Source organism: Sciurus carolinensis, chromosome 2 (genome assembly GCF_902686445.1).
Source record: "Sciurus carolinensis chromosome 2, mSciCar1.2, whole genome shotgun sequence".
Lineage (NCBI taxonomy): Eukaryota > Metazoa > Chordata > Mammalia > Rodentia > Sciuridae > Sciurus > Sciurus carolinensis.
In genome coordinates this window covers 136,491,488-136,519,227 of record NC_062214.1, presented here as the reverse complement: position 1 = coordinate 136,519,227, position 27,740 = coordinate 136,491,488, and the positions used below count along the sequence as shown (strand labels likewise).

General features: G+C 34.8%; 1 protein-coding gene and 1 pseudogene across 2 annotated transcripts in view; one reads left to right on the top strand and one right to left on the bottom strand.

The window, feature by feature from the left end:
• Positions 1 to 27,740, top strand: part of LOC124977719 (uncharacterized) — a 102,702-nt gene that overhangs the window by 12,037 nt on the left and 62,925 nt on the right. Inside the window, exons 3-8 of one of the 2 annotated variants that reach the window (XM_047541486.1) lie at positions 964 to 1,102; positions 3,231 to 3,352; positions 5,781 to 5,891; positions 10,232 to 10,338; positions 18,612 to 18,702; positions 20,748 to 21,187. In XM_047541486.1, coding sequence (XP_047397442.1) covers positions 964 to 1,102; positions 3,231 to 3,352; positions 5,781 to 5,891; positions 10,232 to 10,338; positions 18,612 to 18,702; positions 20,748 to 20,864 — 687 coding nt within the window. In that variant the 3' untranslated portion in view covers positions 20,865 to 21,187. Of the gene's footprint in view, positions 1 to 963; positions 1,103 to 3,230; positions 3,353 to 5,780; positions 5,892 to 10,231; positions 10,339 to 18,611; positions 18,703 to 20,747; positions 21,188 to 27,740 lie in introns of those variants that run through there. The other variant, XR_007107246.1, reaches the window with a different exon arrangement.
• On the bottom strand, positions 16,921 to 17,706 carry LOC124977720 (40S ribosomal protein S2-like; annotated as a pseudogene).

Sequence of the window (27,740 nt, the reverse complement as noted above, 5' to 3'; positions counted from 1 at the left end):
AGTCTCTTCTACCACTAATCTGAAAACAGCCATCCTCCATGTGATTTTTTTTACCCTCTAAGTGCCTGAGCAAAGGAATGAAACTATATATTCTTAATAGTATGTGTATATCATGAACACTCAGCAAAACTTTGTAGATATTCAAGCATTCAGAGTGGATTCTCAAAGAAGGAAAGCAGGCAGTATAAAATTTGAGAGAAATTTTTGTAATACAGTTTGGATGATATTTAATAAAATAATCTTCTTATTATGATATACCACAAAATATAAAATGACTGATTTTATCTTCCTCAGTTTCCTTCTGATCCTTATGTGTGTCCATTGATTTTTAACGTACTTGAAGGGATTTTGTGTGTGCATGTGTATGTATAAATAAAATTTTTAGGAATCCATACAGGACTTTTTATTATAGATAAAGTAGAAGGAATCTGAGTGTTCTTTGTTGCCATCTGCTATTATAGCTCAATCTACCAATATTCAGAGAGAGCTGCTATTTGTAAGCATAAAGTTTTTAACATTTTAATTATTTGAAAATTTTACTTTCTGGGCAAAAATTACTTGCTGAGTATTTTGATGTTAAGTAACTGACCTAGCATTAGTTTCAACTTTTCTCCCTCTTCATAGTATAATTTCTTTAGTGAAATTTCAAGTATCAATTTCTTTGTAAAATATACTATCTAGGATAGACAAGATAATCTCTAATATTCCTTGGAGCTGAAATTTTTATGTATTTCTCATAGTCACATTTTGCATTGTTCCAGGTCAAATAAAAAGTTATTAGTGTCTCAGTAACTAAATGAAAAAAAAAAAAGCAGTTATTGACTTGAATAAGTGAATTTAATCTTTTCGTGTCTTGTTGATCTCAGAATTTTAGCATATGAAACACTAATGTTTTGCCTTATTTAGCAATAAAAAGAGACTTCCTTGTACTTTTATTTCTCTTGCTGTTTCTCTCTCCTCCAGATACAGCAGCAGCCAAAACCCACAGTTCATGTTGATGCATTCCTTTATGATGAAGACTTTATTGATTCATTATGTGAGGAAGGAAAAATGAGCAGAAACTACTGTATGGTGTGTGGCTCACACCAAACAGCACCTTTAGGTAGGCACTCAAGTGTACAAATACGATACCTTTATGTGTACTTTTTCTTACATGCCATGAGTGTGCACATTGTTGACCAGACCATTGAAGATTTTTTTTTTTAAAGCAGAAGATCAACCTGCAGTGTAGCCATTACCAAATATTGCAGTTAGGTGACTCAATATAAATATTACATAGGGAAGCTGGCCATTTAATGTCCTCCAGAACATATTTAAAAACTGTTTAATCAGAGGTGATTCTTCAATTCCAAAAATTAATCAGAAATGGCTGAACACAGAACTAATTCACTCTACATACATAATCTCAACAGAGATTAATTTATAAGCCATATGTTGATATATTCACAATGAGAAATGTAACTTTGCAAGGGGCCTGAAGTGTTCTCTGTGTAAAAACATCTGTTTGAGAAGTCCAGGTAGTGATCAAATATTACTGGGTAGGCATGGACTCAGGACAGAGACAGATAATACTGAGAAATAATTAATTCAGGCCATTTTTGATGGAGTAAACATCTCTGACCCATAATAGAACAACTCTAGAAACAGTAAGTCTTGCATATCTGCTCCTCAACTGCAGCATCCATGTCCAAAACAGGAAACGACTGTCTCTATGATGCTAACATGTTAATTCTTCTGTTAGTATATTCTTTGTTTAAACTGGGTGTAATTGTCTAGACTGTTGCTTTGGACATGCATTTCCTGGCTCACTTAGATTTAGAGTTGTTGCTTGGAGTGAGGAACCTTGTGCTTGTTATTGATCTTAGATAATGTCATGCTCATAGGTTAACTACTACCAAATTTTAAATATGTTAGTACTACAAATATTTTGTACCTATGTTATAATGTGGGATTAAGTTTACCTGACTGACTGGTTTAAGATTCTATTTCTAGATAATACTTCTAATTTCCATTTGAAGTAGTTGAAATTCACAGAATGAAAAGGACTTGGACAAGAATAATAGAGGACAACTAAAAGGTGAATTGTAACTATAAAACCATAACAAATAGATCTGACTTATAGAAATTTTATAGAACTATGTTTGACAAAAGTCTGAAGATAGGCTATTATCTTCCTACAAAAATAAGATTATAAATAATGACTAGATATCCAGAGCAGCCCAGATAACTATAATGAATCTGAAACATCTATCACCATGGGAGATTCTTTGGCAAGAATTCATATGACAGTGGATTTATCTAGCTGTGTGACATTAATGGTAAATCTAGCCCAGAGAAAAAGCACTGATATTGCAAAGAAAATATGGAGGATGTGGATTCTAGGGAGATTATGACTATGGTGTTCAGAACTAATCTCCAAGAGTTACTTCTGAGACCTAGTCACACCCATTATTCTGTTCCAAGGGATTGGCCTACCTGCTTCCATTTTCTTTGCCACTTTCCATTGGTTATGGCCAAGGTTTTTCCCTTTCCTGGCCATTATATTATGTACAGAATAATATAGTGAGTCTTTGGGTTACCACCATATTAGAAAAAATGCTGACTCAGTCTGTCCCAGAAATTTTATCTCAGAAACTGGGGTAAGAGGATAGATTTGAGAATAGCAATGGTGGCAATTAAATTAAAGGAAATAAGGGCAACTTGTGGGAATATTTTAATCTCTTTCCATACTACTGTAGAACACACATTCTCCATTACACAACTTCAAAGATGGACATTTGTCTGATAGTTTTTGTAGTCTACCTACCAATACATGGCAGTTTGGGGGTTGGCTCTGGGGTAAGGTGAGAAAGAGAGATGTGGAAGTTAAAAAGCCACTAGGTAGCAACAGGTCAGAGAGCAAAAAGGAAAGAAGAAACCCAGCACATATCAAGCAATAGCAAGAAGAGACAGTAATACAGACAGTAATAAGAGGCAGGGATAGAGACAGTAATCTCTGTAGCTGGTTCCTAGAGCCCTTTTAAGTTTCAGACATATTTCCTTTTCTATAATGCAGCTCAGAGAGGTAGAGTACAAATTTATCATGTTAATTTTTTTCTAAATAACCTGGATGACTTTCATTGATTAAGAAAAATGCATGAAATATACTCTATAAATATAGATGAAAGAATTATAGAATAATTGTTAATAACTAAGCACAATTTGATGTTCACCCTGTTCTAATTCTCCAGGATTTATTTCTCATTCCTTCTCCCTCGTGGAATTGAAGTTCATTTATCATCACGTACTCCCAGATCTGTCAGGAAAGGTTTTGGTTGATGTTGGCTCCAGACTTGGCACAGTCCTTTTTGGGGTAAAGTCCAACTTGTGGACATACTGAACATTTTGGAAAATACTTTCTTCTGCTAGCAACAGCTTTGCCTGCCACCATCCAAGGTGACAGCTTGGCTTTATTTATTATAGTAACAGAATAAGGTTAAAATAATAGAACATAGACAAGCTCCTAAATTCTATTTGATTTAATTGAGTGTGGAATTGCTAAAATCAACTGTAAGTTCCTTTACTAATTTATCTCTACAACACAAATAAAAAATGTACACAGTACAGAAGCATAATACTCTTGTAACACTTTGCTGTTTTATTAGTCACTACTAATTTCTTTTTGTGGTGCTGGTGATTGAACCCAGGGCTTTGTGTGTGCGAGGCAAGCACTCTACCACTGAGCTACATACATCCCCATCCTCACTACTGCCTCTGACCTCTTCTTTTTTTCTGTACTATACTAAAGTAGAATCTTGAGCTTTGAGAAGAACTCTATGCCAGGTGCTGTGGTACACACTTGTAGTCCCAGCAACTTGGGAGGCTGAGACAGGAGGATCACAAATTCGAGACCAGCCTCAGCAATTTAGTGAGACCCTGTCTCCAAATGAAAAGTGAAAAGGGCTGGGAATGTAGCTCAGTGGTAAAGTCATGCCCCTGGATGAAATCCCCAGTACTACAAAAAAGAAAATAAGAAAATAAATCTCTGTATGGCCATAAATAAGTCCCTTACTGCCTCTGGGCCTCCAGTTCCTCATCTGTAAATGAGCAATTTATATGATGTCCAAAAACATATCTTGCTCCCATTTTCTGTGATCCAAAGTTTGAATGGAGAATTTTGTTTCTGAACATCATTTCAAAATGACTTTTAAAAAAATTTCAGGGGGCTGGGGATATAGCTCAGTTGGTAGAGTGCTTGCCTTGCAAGCACAAGGCCCTGAGTTCAATCCCCAGCACCACAAAGGAAAAAAAAAAAAAATTCAAATAATGAATATCTCCATTGTACTTTAGTGATTTTCTCAAAAAACTGAAATGTGGTTTCTGGTTGTCATTAGTAGAATTGTTAGAACATGTGGCCAAAGCAATAGAAGCTCATGCCAGAAACATCATCATTGCTTGCTTTAAAGAGTTAACTCTTTAATGCTTAATTTATTTTTCAGGGTTAAACTTTCATATTGTAATTAGGAAAGATAGCCATATTAGAAATACCCAGTCTGGTAGTCTTTGTTTTTGTTGTTGTTTGGGAGAGGGGGCAGTGTTTTGCTATGTTGCTTAGGCTGTCCTAGAACTTCTACACTCAAGTGATCCTTTCACGTACACCTCCTGAGTGTTGGGATTACATATATGGTATCAGTGTTGAAAATTTTAAGTATGCTGACATTTTTCTCCATATAAGGTCGCTGATTCCATAAATAAAAATTTTCTGAATACCTACATATGCATTGTTAAATATATTCTAAAAATTCATGATAGAGCTGTAGATACAAATTTGGTTTTTTATATTCATTGGTACAGTGTGATCTTCTGATAATGATTTACCTTTCTTTCCAAACTATTTTTTATGATTATAATAAAAAATAGATATATAAAAATAGTCAATTTTTTTTTTATTATCCTCATTAACTAATTGGTGGATTATCCTTGGCAGATTGTCAAACACTAGGCTGACTTCCTTAAGTCAACCACTATATACCTCAGGCTGCCACCCACTAGTGTCAGTGCACATGATTTTCCATCCTATTTTCACAGATTAACTCCTTTGCTGCTTTCCCCTGGTGTAACTTCCCAAGAAATTACAAAAGTTGAGTATTAGCTATAGAATCTACGTGTGGTCACTTTTCTCATTTCAGCTTTGCTTAATGCCCAGTTTTATCAGGAAAAATAAGAAATCAAGGCACACATCTGTAATCACAGTGACTCCGGAGGCTGAGGCAAGAGGATCCAAAGTTCAAAACCAGCCTCAGCAATTTAGCAAGGCCCTAAGCAACTTAGCAAATAAAAAGGATCAGGAATGTAGCTCAGTGGTTAAGCACCACTGGGTTCAATCCTCAGTACCTAAAGTAAAACAAAATAAATAAGAAACCCATCTTTAAAAATATAAACTGCCTATTGAGAATTAATAAAATAGTCAATGGGCTGGGGTTGTGGCTCAGTGGTAGAGCGCTTGCCTAGCAACTGTGAGGCACTGGGTTTGATTCTCTGCACCACATATAAATAAATGAATAAAATAAAGGTCTATCAACATCTAAAAAAAATACTTTAAAAAATTAGTCAAGACCTTGAATATTACAAGTAAAGTTCTTTAAGATTTTAAGTTTTACATATATTATAAGATGTTACTTATCTTTCATTTTATTTTTGCTTTATGGATATTTTTTAAAACTTGACTTTAAATTTCAAGTAGAAATAAACCCACAATTAAAAGTTAATTCAGTAGCATCAAAATGATCTTCCTTTTTTAGGGTTACCTTTACAGTTCAGCAGTGCAACTCTATGGAGTAGAATTGAATGGAGACTTTTGCCAGCTGCAAGAAATGGTCATAAAAAAATACCAGTTCAATGATAGAATAAAGGTACACTTGAAAATATATTTTCTATTGTCCACTATATTTCTGAATTTAGCTAAATTTCTTCTGCATTGTTTTCTAAGCCATTCTTTTTTGCTATTGAATAGAAATAGATTAAGTTGTCTTAATGTATTAAAACATTAACAGAGATGAATTGTTACAATTATATCTCATAAATTTCTCTTTCTTCCTAATTTTATTAGAAAGTAGAACTTTTTTTCTCCATTTTCTCCATATCAGTTAGAGTTTGATAGCAGTTTTTTGCTCTCTAGAGGTTGGTTAGACATGTTTAATCAAACTGTAAAAGTTGAAAATAAGTAAAAGGGTTATGTGCTCACAGATTTTTATATTTTTCTAAGTTTTCAGGAAGTATTGTGGATACCATAGAATAATAATTTGTGGGGAATAATGCCTTGGGTTAAACTACAACAGAGGTTTTCTCTTTTTCCTATATTTAAGAGGAAAACCTAAAAGGGAAACAAATTATTTTGACTAATGCAGTAATCTCTTTTTAAAAATATTTTTAGTTGTAGATGGACACAATACCTTTATTTAATTTATTTATATGTGGTGCTGAGGATCAAACCCAGTGCCTCATGCAGGTAGGCAAAGCGCTCTACCACTGAGCTACAACCCCAGCCCTAAAGCAGTAATCTTTATCATTTCATTAATGATCCTAAACTTCTAATGGCAATTCAGATAAGTATTGAGTATTTCTGATGTCAAGGGCAATATAACACTGAAAAACATATCTCAGTAAGATTAAAGATCATTAAAGAGGGACCCCATGAAAGTAGAAGGGAGACCAGTGGAGTAGAGGAAGAGGATTGAGAGGGAAGAAAGAGAGAAAGTAAGAGGAACAAACTGCAGAATTAAATTGACCAAATTATACTTTGTACACATAGTGAATTCAACTTTTATGTATATCTACAAAGCACCTATTTAAGAAACAATGAATCAATAGAAGGAAGACCAGTAGAATAAAGGAGGGAGATCAAAAGGAGGAAGAAGAGAAGGAAAAGAAGAAGTACTTGGGACTGAAATGGAACAGATTACATACATACATTTATGTATGATTATGTTTAATTAAATATATTAATTAAAAGGGCAGGGCTGTAGCTCAGTGGTAGAATGCTTGCCTACCTCATGAGAGGCACTGGGTTTGATTTTCAGCACCACATAAAAATAAATGAATAAAATAAAGGCATAGTATCCATCTATAACTAGAAATATTTTTAAAAATTAATAAAAATATTAAGGATCTGACTTTCCCCTTTTTTTATTGAAGGAAATTATTTTATTCCTTCCCCACCCACCCTCATCTTAGAAATAGAGAGGTAAATGATCAGAGTGATTTCATTGTCTAACAAATTCATGGGTTTTCCTTGCTATCCAATATGTAGTAAATATATGGCTCTTACATAATAAAAATCAGGTACAGGAATATTATCAATTTAATTGAAAACTGAGATTTAAAATTAGGCCTCTTAACAATCATAGTTTTTAAATGGAGAGTCAAGTGTTTTCTTATTTTTTTCTAAAGATGATGATAAAGATATATAAAGTACATGTCTATTTACACTCTTAAAGATTTTTACTCCTTTTCAAAAGAAAATATGCAAATACACTCACCCACATACTTCTTCCTGCTTGTAGCTTTTTTGCTATCACTAACAAAAAACTTTTTATATGCTATCTTACGACTGTCAGAAATGTTAACAATTTCTTTCCTTGAAGCTACAGACAAACTTTGAATCCTGAAGGGCTCTAAAATCAACAGAAGGGGATTCTAGGGTTAGTTTCCAATTAGTACATATTGAAATCCAACTGACCTTCCAGACTCATTCTTTTTTATTTTTTGCTTGGATTTTTTTGTTTGTTTCTTGAAGTACTAGGAATTGAACCCAGAGGCGCTTTACTACTGAGCTACCTCCCCAGCCCTTTTTACTTTTCATTTTGAAACAGGGTCTCACTCAAGTTGCCCAGGCTAGCCTTGAACTTGCAATCCTCCTCCATCTGCTTCCCAAATAGCTGGGATTATAGATTCATGCCACCCTGCTAGCATTTTTTGATCTCTATTAAAAAGGCCTTCCTCAGATGTCTAGAAATCCTTGGTCACCTACTTAGTCTTAAGAGGGAGAAACAAAAAAGCTGGTTGAGGTTCTGAGCATCTGAGTGAGGACTGTTAACTGTGGGCTTTGCTATTGAATGATCTCGTTGGGTGGTTTTATTTGGGGGCATGTCTTAAGATCTTTCCTCTTGAGCTGGTCTAATTGCCAAGTATCCTGTGTCTAGATTTCTTCTGTTGGACCCTCTCCAGAGAATAAACTTCTGTTGTTTTGCTGGGATAGAAGAAAGGCATACAAGTATCTGGTTGTTTTTTAAACTGATTTTCAACCAAATTCCTGGTCTATTATTTCATTTTCCATTTTCGTCATCCTTGTGGGTTTATACCTGCCTTTTAAAACAATTCTATATTGTCATTATAACATTTCAGTAATGTATGAAAGTGCATGTTTGTTTTTTATCCACTGTCTTTACCTGCAAGGCAGATTGACTTAAATTCTTCCCCCTTCCCTTTCCTACAAAGTAGAACTAAACTTTCCTTCCTTTGCATCCTTGGTTTTGACTTATTCCTTTCATGGCATTTTTATGGAGTTATTATTTTCTTCCTATTACTAGATTACAACATATTTGAGAGCATATATTATATCTCATTCATTGTGTTATATCTTCCTGCATAGTATCTTGTACATAGTAGGTTCCCAGTAAATGTTGTAAAGTTGATCTGGGTTGTCTTATGGTCTCTACATCATCAGCATTCTAGAGTTTGTGCATAACCATTCCTAGAGTTTTCCTGGAACCTCGAGAGCACTTCTGTTGGCTCCCATAATTAATTGATACACCTAATTCTTTTTTACCCACTCTGTGTGGTAGTGGAACAAAGAAAGAAAAGAGTAAACAGGGGAAGTAAAAAGGGGAAACTGGGGGGCTAAGATCAATTTTAAACAAACAAATTCATTTACATATCTATTTCTTATCTAAGCTACATGTTTAGAAAGTTTGAAATAACAGGTTTTTTTCTTTGTTTTGAGGTATATGTCAAAACTGTTTCTAAAACTCCAGAACAACTTAATTTAATGTTTTTAGTATTTTTATTACTTAAGAAAAGAAAGAAAATATTTTAAAATAATTAGACACTTTACTTTCAGAATATTATATATTTGTAAGACCAAGTGCTTATTTGAAAAGAAATAATATGATACAAAGTGAACTTTTTCTCTTCTTTTTAAAATGAAAATTGTGTACTTATTTTAACTTTCCTTTGGTCTGCAAGTCTTGATTGTAGTATAGCTTTTTTGAGGTATATAGTGTTTAAATAAATTGTTTTACTTGCTGTTTTGAATAGATAATAATTCAAATCACTTTTAGCTGAAGAGTCACACAAGTTCGGTTAACATAGTGTATTAACACTTTACAATTTGTAACCTAATTGCAGGTTCAAGGCTAGCCTCAGCAATCTAGGGAGGCCCTAAGCAACTTAGCAAGAACCTGTCTCAAAATTAAAAATAAAAAGAGCTGGGGATGCCCGGGTGTGGTTGTGCACTCCTGTAATCCCAGCAGCTCTGGAGGCTGAGGTGGGAGGATCTCAAGTTCAAATCCAGCCTTAGCAAAAGAGAGGCACTAAGCAACTCATTGAGACCCTGTCTCTAAATAAAATGCAGAATAGGACTGGGGATGTGACTCAGTAGTCAAGTGTCCCTGTGTTCAATCCCCAATACCCCCCAAAAAAGGTAGGAGGGGGCTGTGGGGGTATAGCTCAGTGGTAAAGCACCCTTGGGTTCGATCCCCTATACCAAAAAACAATTCTGCAATTTGTAACCTACTTTTATAATTTTAGGGTTTTGCATGTGTTTGTGTATCCTTCTATAATTCTTATATGGTCCCATTTGATTCTGTGAAATAAAAGAGATTCCATTTTATTTATGAAAAAACTGATTACCTAAGATTACAAGCCTAGTTGGTTATGGAGCCATAATTCAAACCTAGGTCCTTTGACTTAGAACTAGTGATATAGTTATAATGAAAAAAACTCTGAATTGGGAGTTAAAAGAGTATAATCATGACCAAATAAATAATTCCATCTAAAACAAATAGATCTTGAGAAGTTTATGATTTTTACTAGATATCATTTCTCCTATAGGCATTAATATACTGATCTTTCTCCCATTTTAAAAGTTATTAATCTCTCATAATGGTTCACTACATCCATCAGTGAACCAATAAATATTTACTATGCAGTTATGTAATAGTATCTTCTCTTACATATACTCATTCTTCTTTAGGTGCTTCATGCAGACATCTGCACCCAGGGTTCACTTCTGCAAAATGCTGATGTTGTTATAATGAATAATGTCTTTGAATATTTTCTTAATGAGGTAGAACAGGCCAGGTAAGTTATTTATTCAAGAAAAAAACTGTTTTTAAAACATACTAATGTTAAACTTTTATAAAGCAACCTCAACTGTGAGATTATTTTAATAAGAAAATAAATGTATAAATATATAAGACCAAACAAACTTCGTAAAATGTTCCATCTGTTTTTTCACAAATATAAAATAATTGCATGATCCAAGCATTTGCTTAAGTAGCCAAGAATACAGTTAGACGACAGTTCCCAGTGGTACTTTATACTTACCATTTTCTATCTTACTTTTCTTTTCTGTGAAATAACATTATATTACTATCCTATCACAAAATAATTGGAATTAACTAAGGCTTATAAATGAAAATAAAAGAATATAAGAATATTAATCTGGAAAATAGTGATTATTTTTTTAATTTTTATGTTCTTAAGGTAATAATAGGAGATTCCTCAAGTTTATTTCACTCTTAAGTAATGAGAAAACTAGTAAATCTATAATCACTTTTCAAAATACTATTTTGGTAGTCAGTTAGACTTGCTGATTTCTTAATTTTTATAATGACATTTGAGTATTCAAGATGCATAAAAGCTCCTTTCCATATGTATAAAAGGGAATTAACACTAATGTGTTTCCATTAATACATTGTCAGGATGTCTCTTGCACAAATTATGCACAGGATTATAGAACAACATAGTTAATACCGAGTGGAATCCTGAATAGTCAAACTTCTTTATTCTTCCACCATATCTCTCTCTCTCTCTCTTTCTCTCTCTCTCTCTCTCTCTCTCTCTCTCTCTCTCTCAGTCATTCATTCTCACACACACACTAATTACTACTAGGTTAAGGTCACTATGAAATTAACAGTTTAGCAGATAAATGGATAAATAAAATGTATATATATATATATATATATATATACATATATATATACACACACACACACACACATATACACAGTGTAATATTACTCCACCTTTAAAGAAGAATAAAATTATAGCATTTGCTGGTAAATGGATGGAACTGGAGAATATCATTCTAAGTGAATAAGCCAGTCCCAAAGGACTGAAGACCAAATGTTTTCTCTGATATGCGGATGCTAATTGACAATGCGGGTGGGGGGAAGAATAGAGGTAATTTGGACTTGACAGAGGGAAAAGGATATGGGGGTAGGAATGATAGTAGAACAGATCACATTATTACCCTGTGTGTATATATGATTACATGACCTCTTTAAATACATCATATACAGCCAGATGAATGAGAAGTTACACTCCATTTATATATGCTGTCTCAAAATGCATTCTATTGTCATGTATAACTAATTAGAACAAATTAAAAATAAATAAAAAAGAATAAAAATAACACTTTAGACTGGATATGGTGGCACACACCTGCAGCTTGGGAGGCTGAGGCAGGAGGATCTCGAGTTCAAAGCCAGCCTCAGCAAAAGCGAGTGGCTAAGCAACTCAGTGAGATCCTGTCTCTAAATAAAATACAAAATAGTACTGGGGATGTGGCTCAGTGGTCAAGTGCCCCTGAGTTTAATCCCTGGTAACACCCCCTGCCCCCCAAAAAAGAAGCTATTTTAAGCAGAAAACCCATCATATGGTCATAGCTCAGGGAGAAAGGTTGGTGGTATTGGTCATAAACTAACAATGACCATGAACAACATGAACATTTTTTAATCATAATGCCTTCTTTAAACATAAAATATAATTTCTAGTGAACAAAGTATGATTAGTTTTTTGCTCTTTTTAAAGTTAATGACAGGGCTGGGGAGATAACTCAGTGGTCCTGGGTTCGATCCCCAGCACCACAAAAAAAAAGTTAATGACAAACAGGATGTGGTGGTGCATACCTATAACCCTAGCAGCTCAGGAGGCTGAGGCAGAAGGATTGCAAGTTCAAGGGCAGCCTCAGTGGACTTACAGAGACCCTGTCTCAAAATAAAAAGGACCAGGTATGTAGCTCAATGATTTAGCACTCCTGAGTCCCATTCCCAATACTAAAAACTAACTACATAAATAACAAGTTAATGATAGGTAGCCAAAATATTACATAATTGTTGAGAAATGAAATATTAGCAGGTTTATGTTTTATAAGAAGTTTGTTTTGTTTTGTTTTTATATTTTATTTTTATTGTAAACAAATGGGATACATGTTGTTTCTGTTTGTACATGGAGTAATAGCATACCATTTGCGTAGTCATACATTTACATAGGGTAATGATGTTTAATTCATTCTGTTATTTTTTCCTTCCCCCCACCCCTCCCACCCCTCTTTTCCCTCTATACAGTCTCTCCTTCCTCCATTCTTGTCCCCCCCAACCCCCCATTATGTGTCATCATCTACTTATCAGTGAGATCATTCGTCCTTTGGTTTTTTGAGATTGGTTTATCTCACTTAGCATGATATTCTTCAATTTCATCCATTTGCCTGCAAATGCCATAATTTTATTATTCTTTATAGCTGAGTAATATTCCATTGTGTGTATATAACACAGTTTCTTTATCCATTCATCAATTGAATGATATCTAGGTTGGTTCCACAATCTGGCTATTGTGAATTGAGCAGCTATGAACATTGATGTGGCGGTATCTCTGTAGTATGCTGATTCCAAGTCCCTTGGGTATAGGCCAAGGAGTGGGATAGCTGGGTCAAATGGTGGGTCCATTCCAGGTTTTCTAAGGAATCTCCACACTGCTTTCCAGAGCAGCTGCACTAATTTGCAGCCCCACCAGCAATGTATGAGTGTACCTTTTTCCCCACATCCTCTCCAACACATATTGTTGCTTGTATTCTTGATAATTGCCATTCTAATTGGGGTGAGATGGAATCTTAGTGTAGTTTTGATTTGCATTTCTCTTATTACTAAAGATGTTGAACGTTTTTTAATGTTTGTTGATTACTTGTAGGTCTTCTTCTGTGAAGTGTCTGTTCATATCCTTAGCCCATTTGTTGATTGGGTTATTTGTGTTCTTTGTGTAGAGTTTTTTGAGTTCTTTATATATTCTGGAGATTAGTGCTGTATCTGAAGTATGAGTAGCAAAGATTTTCTCTCACTCTGTAGGCTCCCTCTTCGCATTGCTGATAGTTTCCTTTGCTGAGAGAAAGCTATTTAGCTTGAATCTATCCCAGTTATTGATTCTTGCTTTTATTTCTTGTGCTATGGGAGTCCTGTTAAGGAAGTCTGATCCTAAGCCAACAAGGTGAAGATTTGGACCTACTTTTTCTTCTATAAGATGCAGGGTCTCTGGTCTGATTTCAAGGTCCTTGATCCATTGTGAGTTGAGTTTTGTGCAGGTGAGAGATAGGGGTTTAATTTCATTCTGTTGCATATGGATTTCCAGTTTTCCCAGCACCATTTGTTGAAGAGGCTCTCTTTTCTCCATTGCATATTTTTGGCACCTTTGTCTAGTATGAGAAAATTGTATTTATTTGGGTTTATGTCTGTGTCCTCTATTCTGAACCATTGATCTACCTGTCTATTTTGGTGCCAATACCATGCCCTTTTTGTTACTGTTGCTTTGTAGTATAGTTGAATTTCTGGTGTTGCGATACCCCGTTTCATTCTTCCTGCTAAGGATTGCTTTAACTATTCTGGGTTTCTTATTCTTCCAGATGAATTTCATGATTGCTTGCTCTATTTCTGTAAGGTACATCATTGGGATTTTAATTGGAATTGCATTGAATCTGTATAGCACTTTTGGTAGTATGGCCAATATTAATTCTGCCTATCCAAGAACATGGGAGATCTTTCCATGTTCTAAGGTCTTCCTCAATTTCTTTCTTCAATGTTTTGTAGTTTTCATTGTAGAGATCTTTTACCTCTTTGGTTAGATTGATTCCCAAGTATTTTATTTTTTTTTTTGAGGCTATTGCAAATGGAGTTGTTTTTCTCATTTCCCTTTCAGATGTTTCATCGCTTGCATATAAAAATGCTTTAGATTTATGTGTGTTGATTTTATAGTGTGCTATTTTGCTGAATTCATTGATGAGGTCTAAAAGTTTTCTGGAGGAGTTTTTTGGATCCTCTAAATATAGAATCATGTCATCAGCAAATAGTGACAGCTTAAGTTCCTCTTTTCCTATTTGTATCCCTTTAACTTCTTTAATCTGTCTAATCGCTCTGGCTAGAGTTTCGAGGACAGTGTTGAATAGAAGTGGTGAAAGAGGACATCCCTGTCTTGTTCCCGTTTTTAAAGGGAATGGTTTCAGTTTTTCTCCATTAAGAATGATGTTGGCCATGGGCTTAGCATAAATAGCCTTTACAATGTTCAGGTATGTTCCTACTATCCCTATTTTTTCTAGTGTGTTGAGCATGAAGGGGTGTTGTATTTTGTCGAACGCTTTTTCTGCGTCAATTGAAATAACCATATGATTCTTATTCTTAAGTCTATTGACATGATGGATTACGTTTATTGATTTATGGATATTAAACCATCCTTGCATTCCAGGGATGAACCCCACTTGATCATGGTGCACGATTTTCTTAATATGTTTTTGGATACAGTTTGCCAATATTTTGTTAAGGATCTTTGCATCTATATTCATCAAGGATGTTGGTCTAAAATTTTCTTTCCTTGATGTGTCTTTTCCTGGTTTGGGTATGAGGATGATATTAGCTTCATAGAATGAGTTTGGTAGGGTACCCTCCTTTTCTATTTCCTGGAATACTTTGAGAAGTATTGGAATCAGTTTTTCTTTGAAGGTCTTGTAGAACTCGGCTGAGAATCCGTCTGGTCCTGGGCTTTTCTTGGATGGTAGGTTTTTATGTTTTATAAGAAGTTTAAAGAAGACAAGCATGGTAGCAAATACCTGTAATCCTAGTGACTTCAAAAACTGAAGCAGGATCATTCCAGGCCAGCTTGGGCAACTTAGAGAGCCCTGTCACAAAAAGGACTGGAGGTGAACAATAATGATGAAAGCTATTAGTGAAGTTGATATGGAAAATACTGTATATTGGGGTTGTTTTTAAAACTTTTTTGATGCACTCATTCATCATGATTGTATGATTCACTGAATAACTATTGGACACATGACATAATTTAATCACTTTCTCCTAAATTAATCTAGTACAATGAATTCTAAACATAGCTATTCTAAACATAGGCTCTTGTAGTTAGTTATATTATTGTGAATGACAATATACAGAAGTAAGTTTACAAGATATAGTAAAACATTCTGATATTGGAATTGTTCTGACAAAACCAAATTACCTATAATTAATTCTGTTTTGTAGTAAGTGAAAGAGAAAAGATGTTGCAGGAAAAAACCTCCAAAGATTTGTAATCTTAATTGGAATGTGAGGACAAGTGGAACAATATTAGGAGTTAGTATGTAAGAGAAAATCCAGGAAGGTTCAGCCTTCAGAATAAGTTATATCTCATCACAGAGTAATACCTTTAGATTTTTAAAGTAATTTTTAGTTGAAAATGTAGACTTCTATATGCATTTCAGTAGGTAAAACAAATATAATTACTATAGTGACAGCTCATGAGAAAAAGATCTTGCTAATATACTGGGTTTCTTCATTATATTAAATAGACTTGTAAAATAACCATTTTTAGGAACCACAATCAAAAGAACAAAAACACTCTAGCCCAAACACAATGACATTTATTATTCAACACTGCCACATAATTTTACATCCAGCCTGAGAAAAAGAACATCTTATCATTTTGCTAATAAACTCCAGAACTTACTAAACCTACAAACCACTGCTATAACTAAAATAAGTATAAAGGATCCCACTATCCACCTGCCCCCTGAATTGCTACATCATTGTTCCCTAGTTGTGTAGTATACTATCAAGATTCATACACAATATAGAAATCCAGATCATATCTACTCTAAAGGTTAATAAACAGGACTGATAAAACACTGCTCTCTGATACAAATCACGTGGCATTCCACCTTGCTTTAAAACTGGCAAATCCCACTAAACTTCTCAAGTGCCATTTTATACTGGAAGTCCTATGGAATATTACTGACAGCCAAATTAAGTATGATTTCATACTTGGTGTTATTTTAAAAGAGCTAATCTATGTATTATACTTTTATTGTTAGTCTTTGGTTTCTGGCCTCCATTCCCTTTGTTTTTCCAGAATTCTGCCTCACCCTCAGCCCTCAACTGTCTTAGCCCTGTTCTAATCTGGAACATAATCTATAAAGAATTTAATCCAGTTTAGACTTGTATATTAGTTCTGAAAACTGACTTTTGGCCTTATTCACAATACTTCGTAGTAACCTGAAGCTCCATCTTGTTAATCTCCTTAGTACTTTAATATCACAATTTTTCCAGAAGAAACTAGAGAATTTTCCAGTTTCTAGTATGTTGCTATAGTCCCATTTTCCAGTGGACAAACATTTCTGCCCATCTAGATTTCTAGATAATCTCCTGTGCTGTGGGATTTTGTTTGTTTGTTTTTGTCATCCTCATTTTTTAGAAAGTTTTTCAGTGTGTGGTAAAACATCAACATACTGTGGAGTATGGGGCGTTTTTACTTTGTTTTTGTTTTGTTTTGTTTTTTAACAGGTTTCATTCAATTTTATTTATTTATTTATTTATTTATTTATTTATTTATTTATTTATTTATATAAAGACCCTATGTTGTAGCCACAGCTGGAGCCTGAGTCCTCTGTACAGAGACTCTGATGTGGGTTTTCACAAGGTGGTCAGTAAATTCCTGATAGGGAGACTTGATGAACACAGTCTCTTTCCAGAGATTGGGAGTCAGATAACTAACTCTATGTCTTGGAGATGGCATCAAAGGTGGCCTTAGTGAAATTGCCCAAGGTGGCAGTGCAGCCCCTGGCAGAAGTGTAGCAGTCATCAGTACCAGCCATCAGCAGCAGCCTCTTGGGCACAGGGGCTGAGACAATGCCAGTACCTCTGGGGGCAGGAATGAGCCACACCAGCACAGAACCACAATGTCCAGTCACCTTGCAAGGAACAGTGTGGGGCTTGCCAATCTTGTTCCCCCAGTAGCCTCTCCGTACAGGAACGATGGAGAGCTTGACCAGGATGATGGCCTCTCGGATAGTAGTGGCTACCTCCTTGGAGCACTTTCCTCCCAGTCCAACATGACCATTGTAGTCCCTGATAGCTACAAATGCCTTGGACCTGGTTAGCTGGCCAGCATGAGTCTTTCTGTATAGGCATGATCTTCAAAACCTCATCCTTGAGTGATACCCCCAGGAAAAAGTCAATGATCTCAGATTCCTCGATAGGTAAAGAGAAGAGGTAGATCTCCTCCAGGGACTCGATCTTCATGTCCTTGACCAGGCGGCCCAGCTTGGTGACCGGGATGCACTCTTTGTCTTCAGCCCCTGCCACCACCCATTCCAGGGGCTCCGGTGCCCTCCGGACCCTCCCGCTGCACTGGCATCATCCACTATGGTGTTTTCCAGGAGAAGAAACTTTTGCTTTGTTTTTAACCTGGATAATAGAAGCATTGATACAGGCATGCTTTGAGTTCAGTTTTTGGTTTGTTTTGTTTTAAAACACTTTATTTTGTGTGTGTACAGTTTTGGGGCCACATCAAAGTTGAAATAAAGATACAGAGACTTCTGTATACACTTCCTCTACATATGCATCCCACACTGGTGAATCTGTGACACACCATAATTACCCAGAGTTCATTGATTACATTAGTGTTGCTCTTGGTGTTGTACAGACTATGGGCAAATATATAACAACATGTATCTACCATTAAATATTATACATAAAAAATTTTCATTGCCTTCAAAATCCCATGTGCTACACCTATTCACCCTTTCCTTTTCTCTCATCCGTGGATAGGTTTTGCCATTTACAGAATGTCACAGTAAGAACATATAATATATAGCCTCTTCATATTGGTTTCTTTCACTTAGTAATGTGTATTTAAGGTTCCTTCATGTCTTCATAGCGTAATAGCTTGTTTCTTTTTAGTTTTGAACACATACCATTATCTGGTGGTACCACAGTTTATCAACTCACTACCAAAGAACATGTTGGTTGCATCCAAGTTTTAGCAGTTATGAATAAAGCTGCTGTGAACATTCATTTGCAGATTTTTGTGTAGACATAAATTTTCAACCCATTTGAACAAATACTAAGGAGCATAATTGCCAGATTATATGACTACAAAATAAGTTTTATAAGAAACGGCCAAACTATTGTCGAAAGTGTACTTTTTTTGCATTCCCACCTTTTGCTGTACATGGTATTGTCAGTGTTCTGGATTTTGTCCATTCTAATAGGTATGTATTGATATGTTGTTGTTTTAACATACCGATTTTTAATGTGTTGTAGAGCCTGGGAATATATCAACCATAATGTAAGGAAGCAAGGATCATTATTACTGACAGTGCCAAGTCTTGAAGAATCTCTCTCAGGTCTTCAGGTATGTAAACCACTTGTCTAGCATTTATATTGTCAATTTTTTTTTCCTGTTTTGTTTTGTTTTGTTTTCTTGATAGCTATTATGATATTGTAGGAATATTCTCTCTGAAATAGTGACAAATGATAGAATAGCAAGAGCCATATTGCTTAAACACTGGTTGTGTTTTGTTGTTTTGCATATAGATTTCTTTGCTTCTCTACCCAATTTTTCTAACTTTGGGGTCATAGTTTGGGGTTAATAAACACTACTGAATATTTGTAGGGGGTTCAGAACACCCACATTAAACTTTATCCATTAGAACAAAAGGAACACCAGCTTCAAATGAGTAGACTGGAGGACTCCATGCTCTGTGCAACTTGGCCTCTAAATCAGTTGGGAATCCTGCACAATCATTTCTTTGTCCCATAGATCCTCCACATAAAATAATGTTGATAGGGGCTGGGGATATAGCTCAGTTGGTAGCGTGCTTGCCTAGTTTGCACAAGGCCCTGGGTTCAATCCCCAACACCACCAAAAAAAATATAATAATGTTGATGCTTAATAATAAAATTAAGCCCAACAAATTGACTTTTTCTTGAAGGTTAATTCGTATTTATGAAGTTCTTTGAATTACCTAGATGAAAGGTACTATGATATTTCTTTTTTAGTACCAGGGATTGAGCCCAGGGGTGCTTAACCACTAGGCCACATCCCCAGCCATTTTTATTTTATTTTTTATTTTGAGACAGGGTCTTGCTGAGTTGCTTGGGGCCTCAGTAAGTTGCTGAGGCTGCCTTGAACCTGTGATCCTCCTGCCTCAACCTCCTGAGTTACTGGAATTACCTCCTGAGTTACTGGTGCCACCATGCCCGGCTGTTATTATTGTTTTCTCTAGAGGAGAGTTCCTTGTATGTAAGCACTATCAAATTTAAGTACCTGTTTCTTCCTCTTAAAAAAAAAAAAAAAGTAGAAGATGTAATCATCAGTAACACCTTTTAAAAAATTGTTTTTAGTAATCATCCAAATTTGAAAAGTAATTCATACTTGGGAAATAATCTAGAGGTATATAAAGAAAAGGTGTTAATCTCCTCAGTTACCTCCTTTGTTTTTTCCCTGTAAGATTCCCACCCCATGAGTGGTATGACTCCACCATAATTTTCCATACTAATAAAAACATAGCTTATAGTGGGGCACAGTGGCATGCACCAGTAATCCCAGTGACTTAGGAGGACTGAGGCAGGAGAATGGCAAATTTGAGGACAGCCTTAGCAACTTATCGAGGCCTTCAGCAACTTAGCAAAATCATGTCTCAAATTAAAAAAATTTTAAAAGCTGGGAATTTACTTCAGTGGTAAAGTGCCCCTGGATTAAATCCCTAGTAAGGGAGGTGGGGGTGACAAAGCTTTTAAATATATGATCTTTAATTTGTGTTATAATATTTATATGTATAATATTTATATGTATGTAAGTTATTTTTCACTTACCAGAATAATAGTCTTTACCCTAAATACATAAATCTGTTCAAATAACTATTAGAAATTGATATTTATGAAAGAGTCCTTATATATAAACTCTTGATAACTTTATTACTTTCCTATCTAAGAAAACTTCTTTAAACAGATACATACAGTAGTGGTTCTAGAATTTCTCTGGCATGGAGGCTCAAGTTTGCAATATGAGGGGAATGGTCTGATGAAGGTTATGAAAGGAGATCCACTACTGTGGATGTATGAACAGTTTTTGTGTGTTCTCAGCGTATTCCCATTATTGTCTTAGTCTTTTATTGTTTAAGCCAAATGATAATTATTAAACTAGTTACATTAAAATAACTATTATGTATGTATGTTTTAATATTCCAAAATCAGAGTAAATTTAAGCCTAAATCCATAGACCTACCATTTAGTACAACAAAAAATTATTCACTTAGCACCATGTAAACTTGGTCCTGTTTATTATAAAAAATCTATTGTGTTCAATTATTTAATGATGCTTTCGTGAAATCCAGAAAGTAGAATTATTCTGTAATATTTGTGTTTGTTCATATGTGTTATTTTTTTTCCCCCTAGACTAGCATACAGTTATCCCCCTGGGTCAAAGAAGTACCACTGAACTATGATGTATGCCTACCAGAGGACACTGATAGAGAAGCTCTTGAACAAATTCATCTGTATAAGATTCTCTAGCACCAAAATAGTCCTACCTAGTATAATTTTTTTTTAGTTTATTACAAAATAATGAAGAAATATATCTTCAATATCTTAAAACATATTTTTCTATATATTCCCTTTCAAACTATGTACTGTGCCTACATATTTGTAGATAGTTGTATATGTATATACATAGTTGTTGTAGATGTATACATACAACTTCTGCTTTATGTGATAATTAAAATATTTATCTGAATTTTTTCAATTTTCCCATTTTTAAAATTCTGCATGATGGATGCCTATAATCTCAGCAACTTGGGAGACTGAGGCAGAAGGAACACAAGTTTAAAGCCAGCCTCAGCAACTTAGTGAGGCCCTGTCTCCAAATAAAAAATAAAAAGAGCTGGGGATATGATTAGGTGGTTAAGTGCTCCTGACTACAATCTCCAGTACCAATAAATAAATAAATAAGTTAGTTAGTTAAATATTAAGAACATGACCAAAACAGAATGCCAGGAGGCAAGAATTAAGACAATTGCTTGAGGCCTGGAGTTGTACCTCAGTGGTAGAGCACTTGCTTAGCATGTGTGAGGCCACATAAAAAATAAATAAATAAAATAAAGGTATTGTGTCCACGTGCAACTAAATTTTTTTTTTTTTTTTTTTTTTTTTAAAGACAGTAACTGCCAGGCACAGTGGCGCACACCTATAATCCCAGCAACTCCAAAGGCTGAGACAGGATCGTGAGTTCAAAGCCAACCTCAGTAATGGTGAGGTGCTAAGCAACTCAGTGAGACCCTGTCTCTAAATAAAATACAAAAATAGGACTGGGAATGTGACTCAGTGGTAAAGTACCTCTGAGTTCAATCTCCAGTACCAAAAAAAAAAAAAAGACAATAGCTTGAACAAGTGCATGCTAAGGGTGGAACACACACAAGACAAACAAGGATATTAGCATGGAAAAGAAGAATTTGGGTAGGGCAATGTGTGTGTGTGTGTGAAAATAATTTTCATATGGAATATATATTATTCATATATATGGTCTGTCTTTGTATAGGTATGGAATATTTTATTCTTTGACAAAGATAGACTCCTATCCTACCTCAGGAAGGTAAGAAGTCTTGGTCCTCCAAGTGGCAGTATTGGGACATGCTAAATATGTCTTGACTCTCCTTTTCCCTCCAGCCTGTGTCAATGCCCTTAGTTCATCTCTTTTGAGCTCATTGACAGCACAGTGGCTTCCTGATTTATTTCCTTTCTTTGTTTTCCTCCTTTAACTTAGACTGAATAATGTGTCCCCAAAATTGTTTCAGCCTATGTCTGAGCACTCAGACTTTCAGGGGAAAACAATACCTAAAATGTATTTTTTTTTTTTTTGGGGGTGCTGGGGATCGAACCCAGGGCATTGTGCTTACAAGGCAAGCACTCTACCAACTGAGCTATCTCCCCAGCCCCACCTAAAATGTATTGACATGTATTTTATTTAAGATGCACTGGCTATTGATCCAGACAACAGCCCAGTGAAACAGAAACTACTTTCATTGAAGAAGTGAGTAAACTGGGGCTGGGGTTATAGCTTTAGAGGTAGAACACTTGCCTAGCATGTGTGAGGCACTGGGTTCAATCCTCAGTACCACATAAAAAATATATAAATAAAGCTATTGTGTCCATCTATTAAAAAAAAAAGAAAGAAAGTGAGTAAACTGACTGAAAAGGGGGAAAAAAGAATAAAAAAAGGGTAATAAACTTTCCAAAATTTGTACAATAAAACTAGAAAATGGGTAAAGCTAGGATTCAATCCAATTTCCTTGTGAACTTCAAAGCCCATGCTCTTTCATTTTGCTCTTTAAATTTTATAACCCAATATTAACCACAAAATCAAGATTCTAGTTAAGAATCTGTTTTGCCTCATTTTGCCTTTGAGTTTTTGTCAAATGTAAAAGTTGCCTTAGTAACTGCCAAATATGCACTACATCTGTGTGCTGAATGCTTAAGCCAAAAGGAAAAATGATAATGAGGATATAGTTCAAAGGTTATGACTTCTGAATAAAAGAGAGGCACAACATGGCATTAGTATTATAATAGGTGTTGCTTAATACTATGAATCTAATATCCCCGGTGGAATTTTGTTGTTGTTGTTCTTGTTGTTTGAGATACTATCTCACTATGTTGTCCAGGTTGTCCTCAGGCTCCTGGGCTCAAGTGATCCTCCTGCCTTAGTGTTAGTAGCTGGGACCACAGGCATGGACCATCATGCCTAGCTAATGTGATTCTTTTTCTAAATTGAAAGCTACCTATGTAGAAAGTAGGTTCAGTTTCTTCTCTTGGTTTTTGCTGTTGTGTGTTTGATTATTGTTTTGTTTGTTGTTTTTCATTTACTTACTTGTTTATACACCATCAAATAATACCTGAACTTATCAAAAGCCATAGAAAAAATAGAAAATATACCAAGTTTTTGACTTACAGGCAGGAAAGGACAACTCATTAAGACTATAAATGATTTGCTTGAACAATGACTCAGCCTTTGGACTCCCATCTTTGTTTATTTTCCTTGCCAAACAGACATTTTTATTCAGGTCAAACTACAAGGTGCAAATAAGAAGAACCATGCTTTCTATTTTAAGATGAAGAAACACAGGCTTAGAGTTTGAAAATCCTTTAGGATAAACTGGTCCCATTCCATTTTCTTACAGAAAGAAAAATTGTATTTGGAGTTTCCTTATTTTATATCTGCATTCTGGCAACAAAGACCCACAATTACGGGGTAAAGTAAAGTTTGAAAAGTACTTTAGGTTGATGTCAAAAAATTAGAGTCTTTCTACATTACTGGTAAAAAAAATTCCAAATGGTACAGATGTTTTGGAAAACACTTTGGCAGATCTTCAAAATGTTAAATGTCAAGCTACTATAACACCTAGCAATTTAATTCCTACGTATGTACCCAAGAAAACAGAAAACATGTCCAACTTGTACACAAGGTTTCACAGCACATTATTTATCACAGCTAAAAAATAAGGTCCGGCAAAGATCCCTAAGTTGATGAATGGATAAGAGAAGTGTGCTATATTGATACAACAGAATTTTATTCAGAATAAAAAGAAATGAAATGCTGTGACATAGATGAGTCTTGAAAACATTACGCTGTTAAAAAAGTCACAAAAAATTGCATTATATGAATCAATTTATATGAAATATCCAGAATACATGAATTGCAACTCTATAGAGACAGCACATTACTGGTTGCTTAGAAATGGGAAAAGGAGAGAGCATTTGGCAAATGACTACTAATAGGCACAAGTTTTCTTTTGGGGATGATAAAGAAGAGTCTAAAATTTTTTAAAAAAGAGTAGTCTAAAATTAGATTGTGGTGATAGTTGCACACTTTATACTAAAAATCATTGAATTATACATTTCATATGTTTGAATTGTATATTGCATGGTAATGAATTATATCTCAATAAAACAGGTTAAAAAAAGAAAATGTAGGAAAAAAAGAACTTTGGTTTGATCAATATTGACTTTATCTTTGTAATAGTTGGGTAATTGCTTACCACAGGAAAACAGTATTATATAATTAAACCATAAAGCAAAATGATTGCCTATACTTAGTTTAATTTAAATTTTTTTCAGTAGGTTTGTTAGGGAAATGAGATAATTTTAGCACTCTCACCCACTATTTTATACATATGTACACATAAATTCTAACCCTAAAAACACTGTAAACTAGCAATCTTTTCTTCATGCTCTCATATAAGTCCACTAGGGCCCCTGGATGGATGAGCAGCATTTTCATAGCCTTTGTGCATTTTCAACACTGAGGTAACATTTACATTGTGGTGGTAGACTTGAAACAAGTTCTGAAGTATGTCTGACAGAAAGAGTACAAAAGAAATCAATGAGACAACAGCCTAAAAAAAAACAATTGTGTATACTATTCTCGTTTTCTCTGCATTTGATAAGAGTTTGCTGTGAAACTGAGCAAAACTGAATCCAGGGACTAGTAGATATGTATATACTCAAGGTCAGAATGACTCAGGTGGGAAAGACATGGCACTGACAAAATACATCTATGAGTACTACAAAATTTTTTTTTTGCAGGTACAATTTTTGCAGGTAAATCAATTTTTTTTTTTTTTTGCAGTGCTGGGGATTGAACCCAGGGCCTTGTGCTTGCAAGGCAAGCACTCTACCAACTGAGCTATATCCCCAGCCCACAATTTCTGAAAAAGCAGTTTACAGATTTTTGTAAAGATACACATTTAGAAATATAATTCTAAGAACTACATCTAATGTTATTGGTATTGTACATAAAGTTTAGTTAAAATATAATCAACACACAGTAAACTGCAATAGCTGCACTATAAGTACACCGTGATATATGTATATGCATGTGAAACTATTACCATAAGATCAGGAGAATTTCCATCCACTCAAGAGTTTCTTCTTGTCTCTTTATCATCTGTACTCCCCTTAACACCTGCCCCAAGGTGATCACTGCTTTGATTTCTGTCATGATAGATTAGGTCTTTTGTACATATACAAAACATACAACATACAATTTCTTTAGCTTTTCTCTTTCAGCATTTTATTTATTTTTTTCTATTTAATCATAATTATCTTAGTGTCCCTCTATATCAATATTTTGTTGCTTTTCATTGATAATAGCATTCCCTAGCATCAATATAATACTATTTGTTTATGCATTTCTCAGTTGATAGACTTTGGAGCTGTTTTCAGTTTGGTCAATTTAAAATAAATTGGCTGTGAACATTTCTGTATGTTTTTGTGTGGTCATATCTTTCCATTTATCTTGAGTAAAAACTTAGGACCTAAATGACTTAGTCATATGAAAGGTATATGTTTAAATTTTCAAAAAACTAGCCAGGCACATGGCATACATTTTTAATCCAAGCAACTTGGGATTTTGCACCCTTGGCAATTTAGCAAGAACTGGTCTCAAAATAAAACATAAAAAGGACTGGGATGTAACTCAGTAGTAAAGCACCTCAGGGTTCAATCCCCAGTATTGAAAGGAAAAAAAGTTTTTTTAAATAAATACTGCTTTCCAAAGTATATGTGTCATTTTACCTTCTATGAAGAGTTTTCTTTTCTCCACATCTACCCTAATACTTAATATGACCAGTTGTTGCTTGTTTTTTTTTTTTTTTTTCTTTAGTTGTAGATGGATAATTTAGGATCGAACCCAGTGCCTCTCACATGCTAGGCAAGCCCTCTACCTCTGAGCTACAACTGCAGCCCCTGTTCTTGCTTTTAATTTGCACTTTCCTAATAAATAAGATTGAGCATCTTTTTATATGCTTATTTACCATCTTAAAGCATTTTCTTTTTCTTTTTGGCAGTTCTAGGGATTGATCTTAGGGTTTTGTGCATGCTAATCGAGCACTCTACTACTGAGCTACATGCCCTGCCCTATTCACCATTTATCTTCTTTGGAGAAGTGTCTTAAAATATTTTGACCATTTTTAAATTGGATTGTCTTATTGGTTGTAAGGGTTCTTTTATATATTTTGTACGCAAGTCCTTTATTAGATATATCTTGCAAATATTTTCCCCCAGCATGTGAATTTCCCTTCTATTCATTAATTTGCTGAGAGTTTTAGTAAACTGAAACTGAAACTAAAAGCTGAGAGTGGATACTGAATTTTGACAAATTATTACATTTATTAAGACAATTACAACATTTTCCTTTTCAAGTCAGTAAAAATTGAGAAATGCACTGCTAGCCTTGGTAGTTTTTCTCACATGCATGTACTGATCAGTACTCAGATGAAGACTTAAGAAGAACCCTTCGGAGCTCTTTTGTACAACTCTTTCCTCTAGTTTTTACTCTGAAAATTCTGATGCCTTCACCTCCCAGATCTTCAAACAGTTCGTCAACTCAAAGAGGTGACTGAGCTGTTTGGGTTCTTCTTCCCTGTGCTTTAGCCTGGAAAATCTCCTTCAGCCAGGGGTAATCTTAGGAAACATGTTTCCTTTTCTGAGAAATCACTTCTACACTGCAGGCTATCTGATATCTAAGACAGTTGTCTCATAGGTCAGAGATATTATAATTCCTGTTCCTATTAAACTATCCTGAGTGGTAATAGAAGCAACGCCATATATTTTTTTTAATTTCCTAATATTTTCCTAGTAAAATGCATAATCCAAATGTTGCATAAAAACATATTTTACACTTCCACTTTTTTAACCATTTCACAAGATGGAGGGAGCTTAAAAATTGGGAAAGAAAAAAAAAGTTTAAAATAATAGAAGCCGGGCATAGTGGTACTTACCTGTAATCCCAACACCTTTGGGAGGCTGAAGCACAAGGGTCACAAATTCTGGGCCAGCCTCAGCAACTCAGACCCTGACTCAAAATAAGTGAAAAAAGCGTTGGGGATGTGGCTCAATGGTAAATCACCTCTGGGATCAATCCCCAATACAAAAAAAAAAAGATAATTTTGAGAAATGAGAAAAGCAATCATGATACTTTGCCAAGATTATAGCACTAGCTAATAATTAGGCAACATGGGTTATACCTCAAATACTTGTAGAAAACACATGCAAACAAATATTTTAGTCACTTATTTCCCGACTTTACAGCTTCAAGTCATCAACATATTTTAGGACTAGCAGCATTTTTTAAAACCTACCCTTTTACTGAAATTTTGCTTTCAGAATTTGAAAAATTTGCTTAGTAAGTATGGGAGACATTTAGCATAAAACTTAATTTTCATTTGAACAGTTCTTACTCTAATAAAGCCAAAAATAAGTAATATCATTTTCCAGAACAAGTTGTAGAATGACAGAACAAAGACTACAAACTCAGAAGAGATCATTTTTAAAGGAAAACTTTCAAAGTGAAACAAGAAATGTATCTTCCCCTAGAAGTATTAGAAAAGAAAATCACAT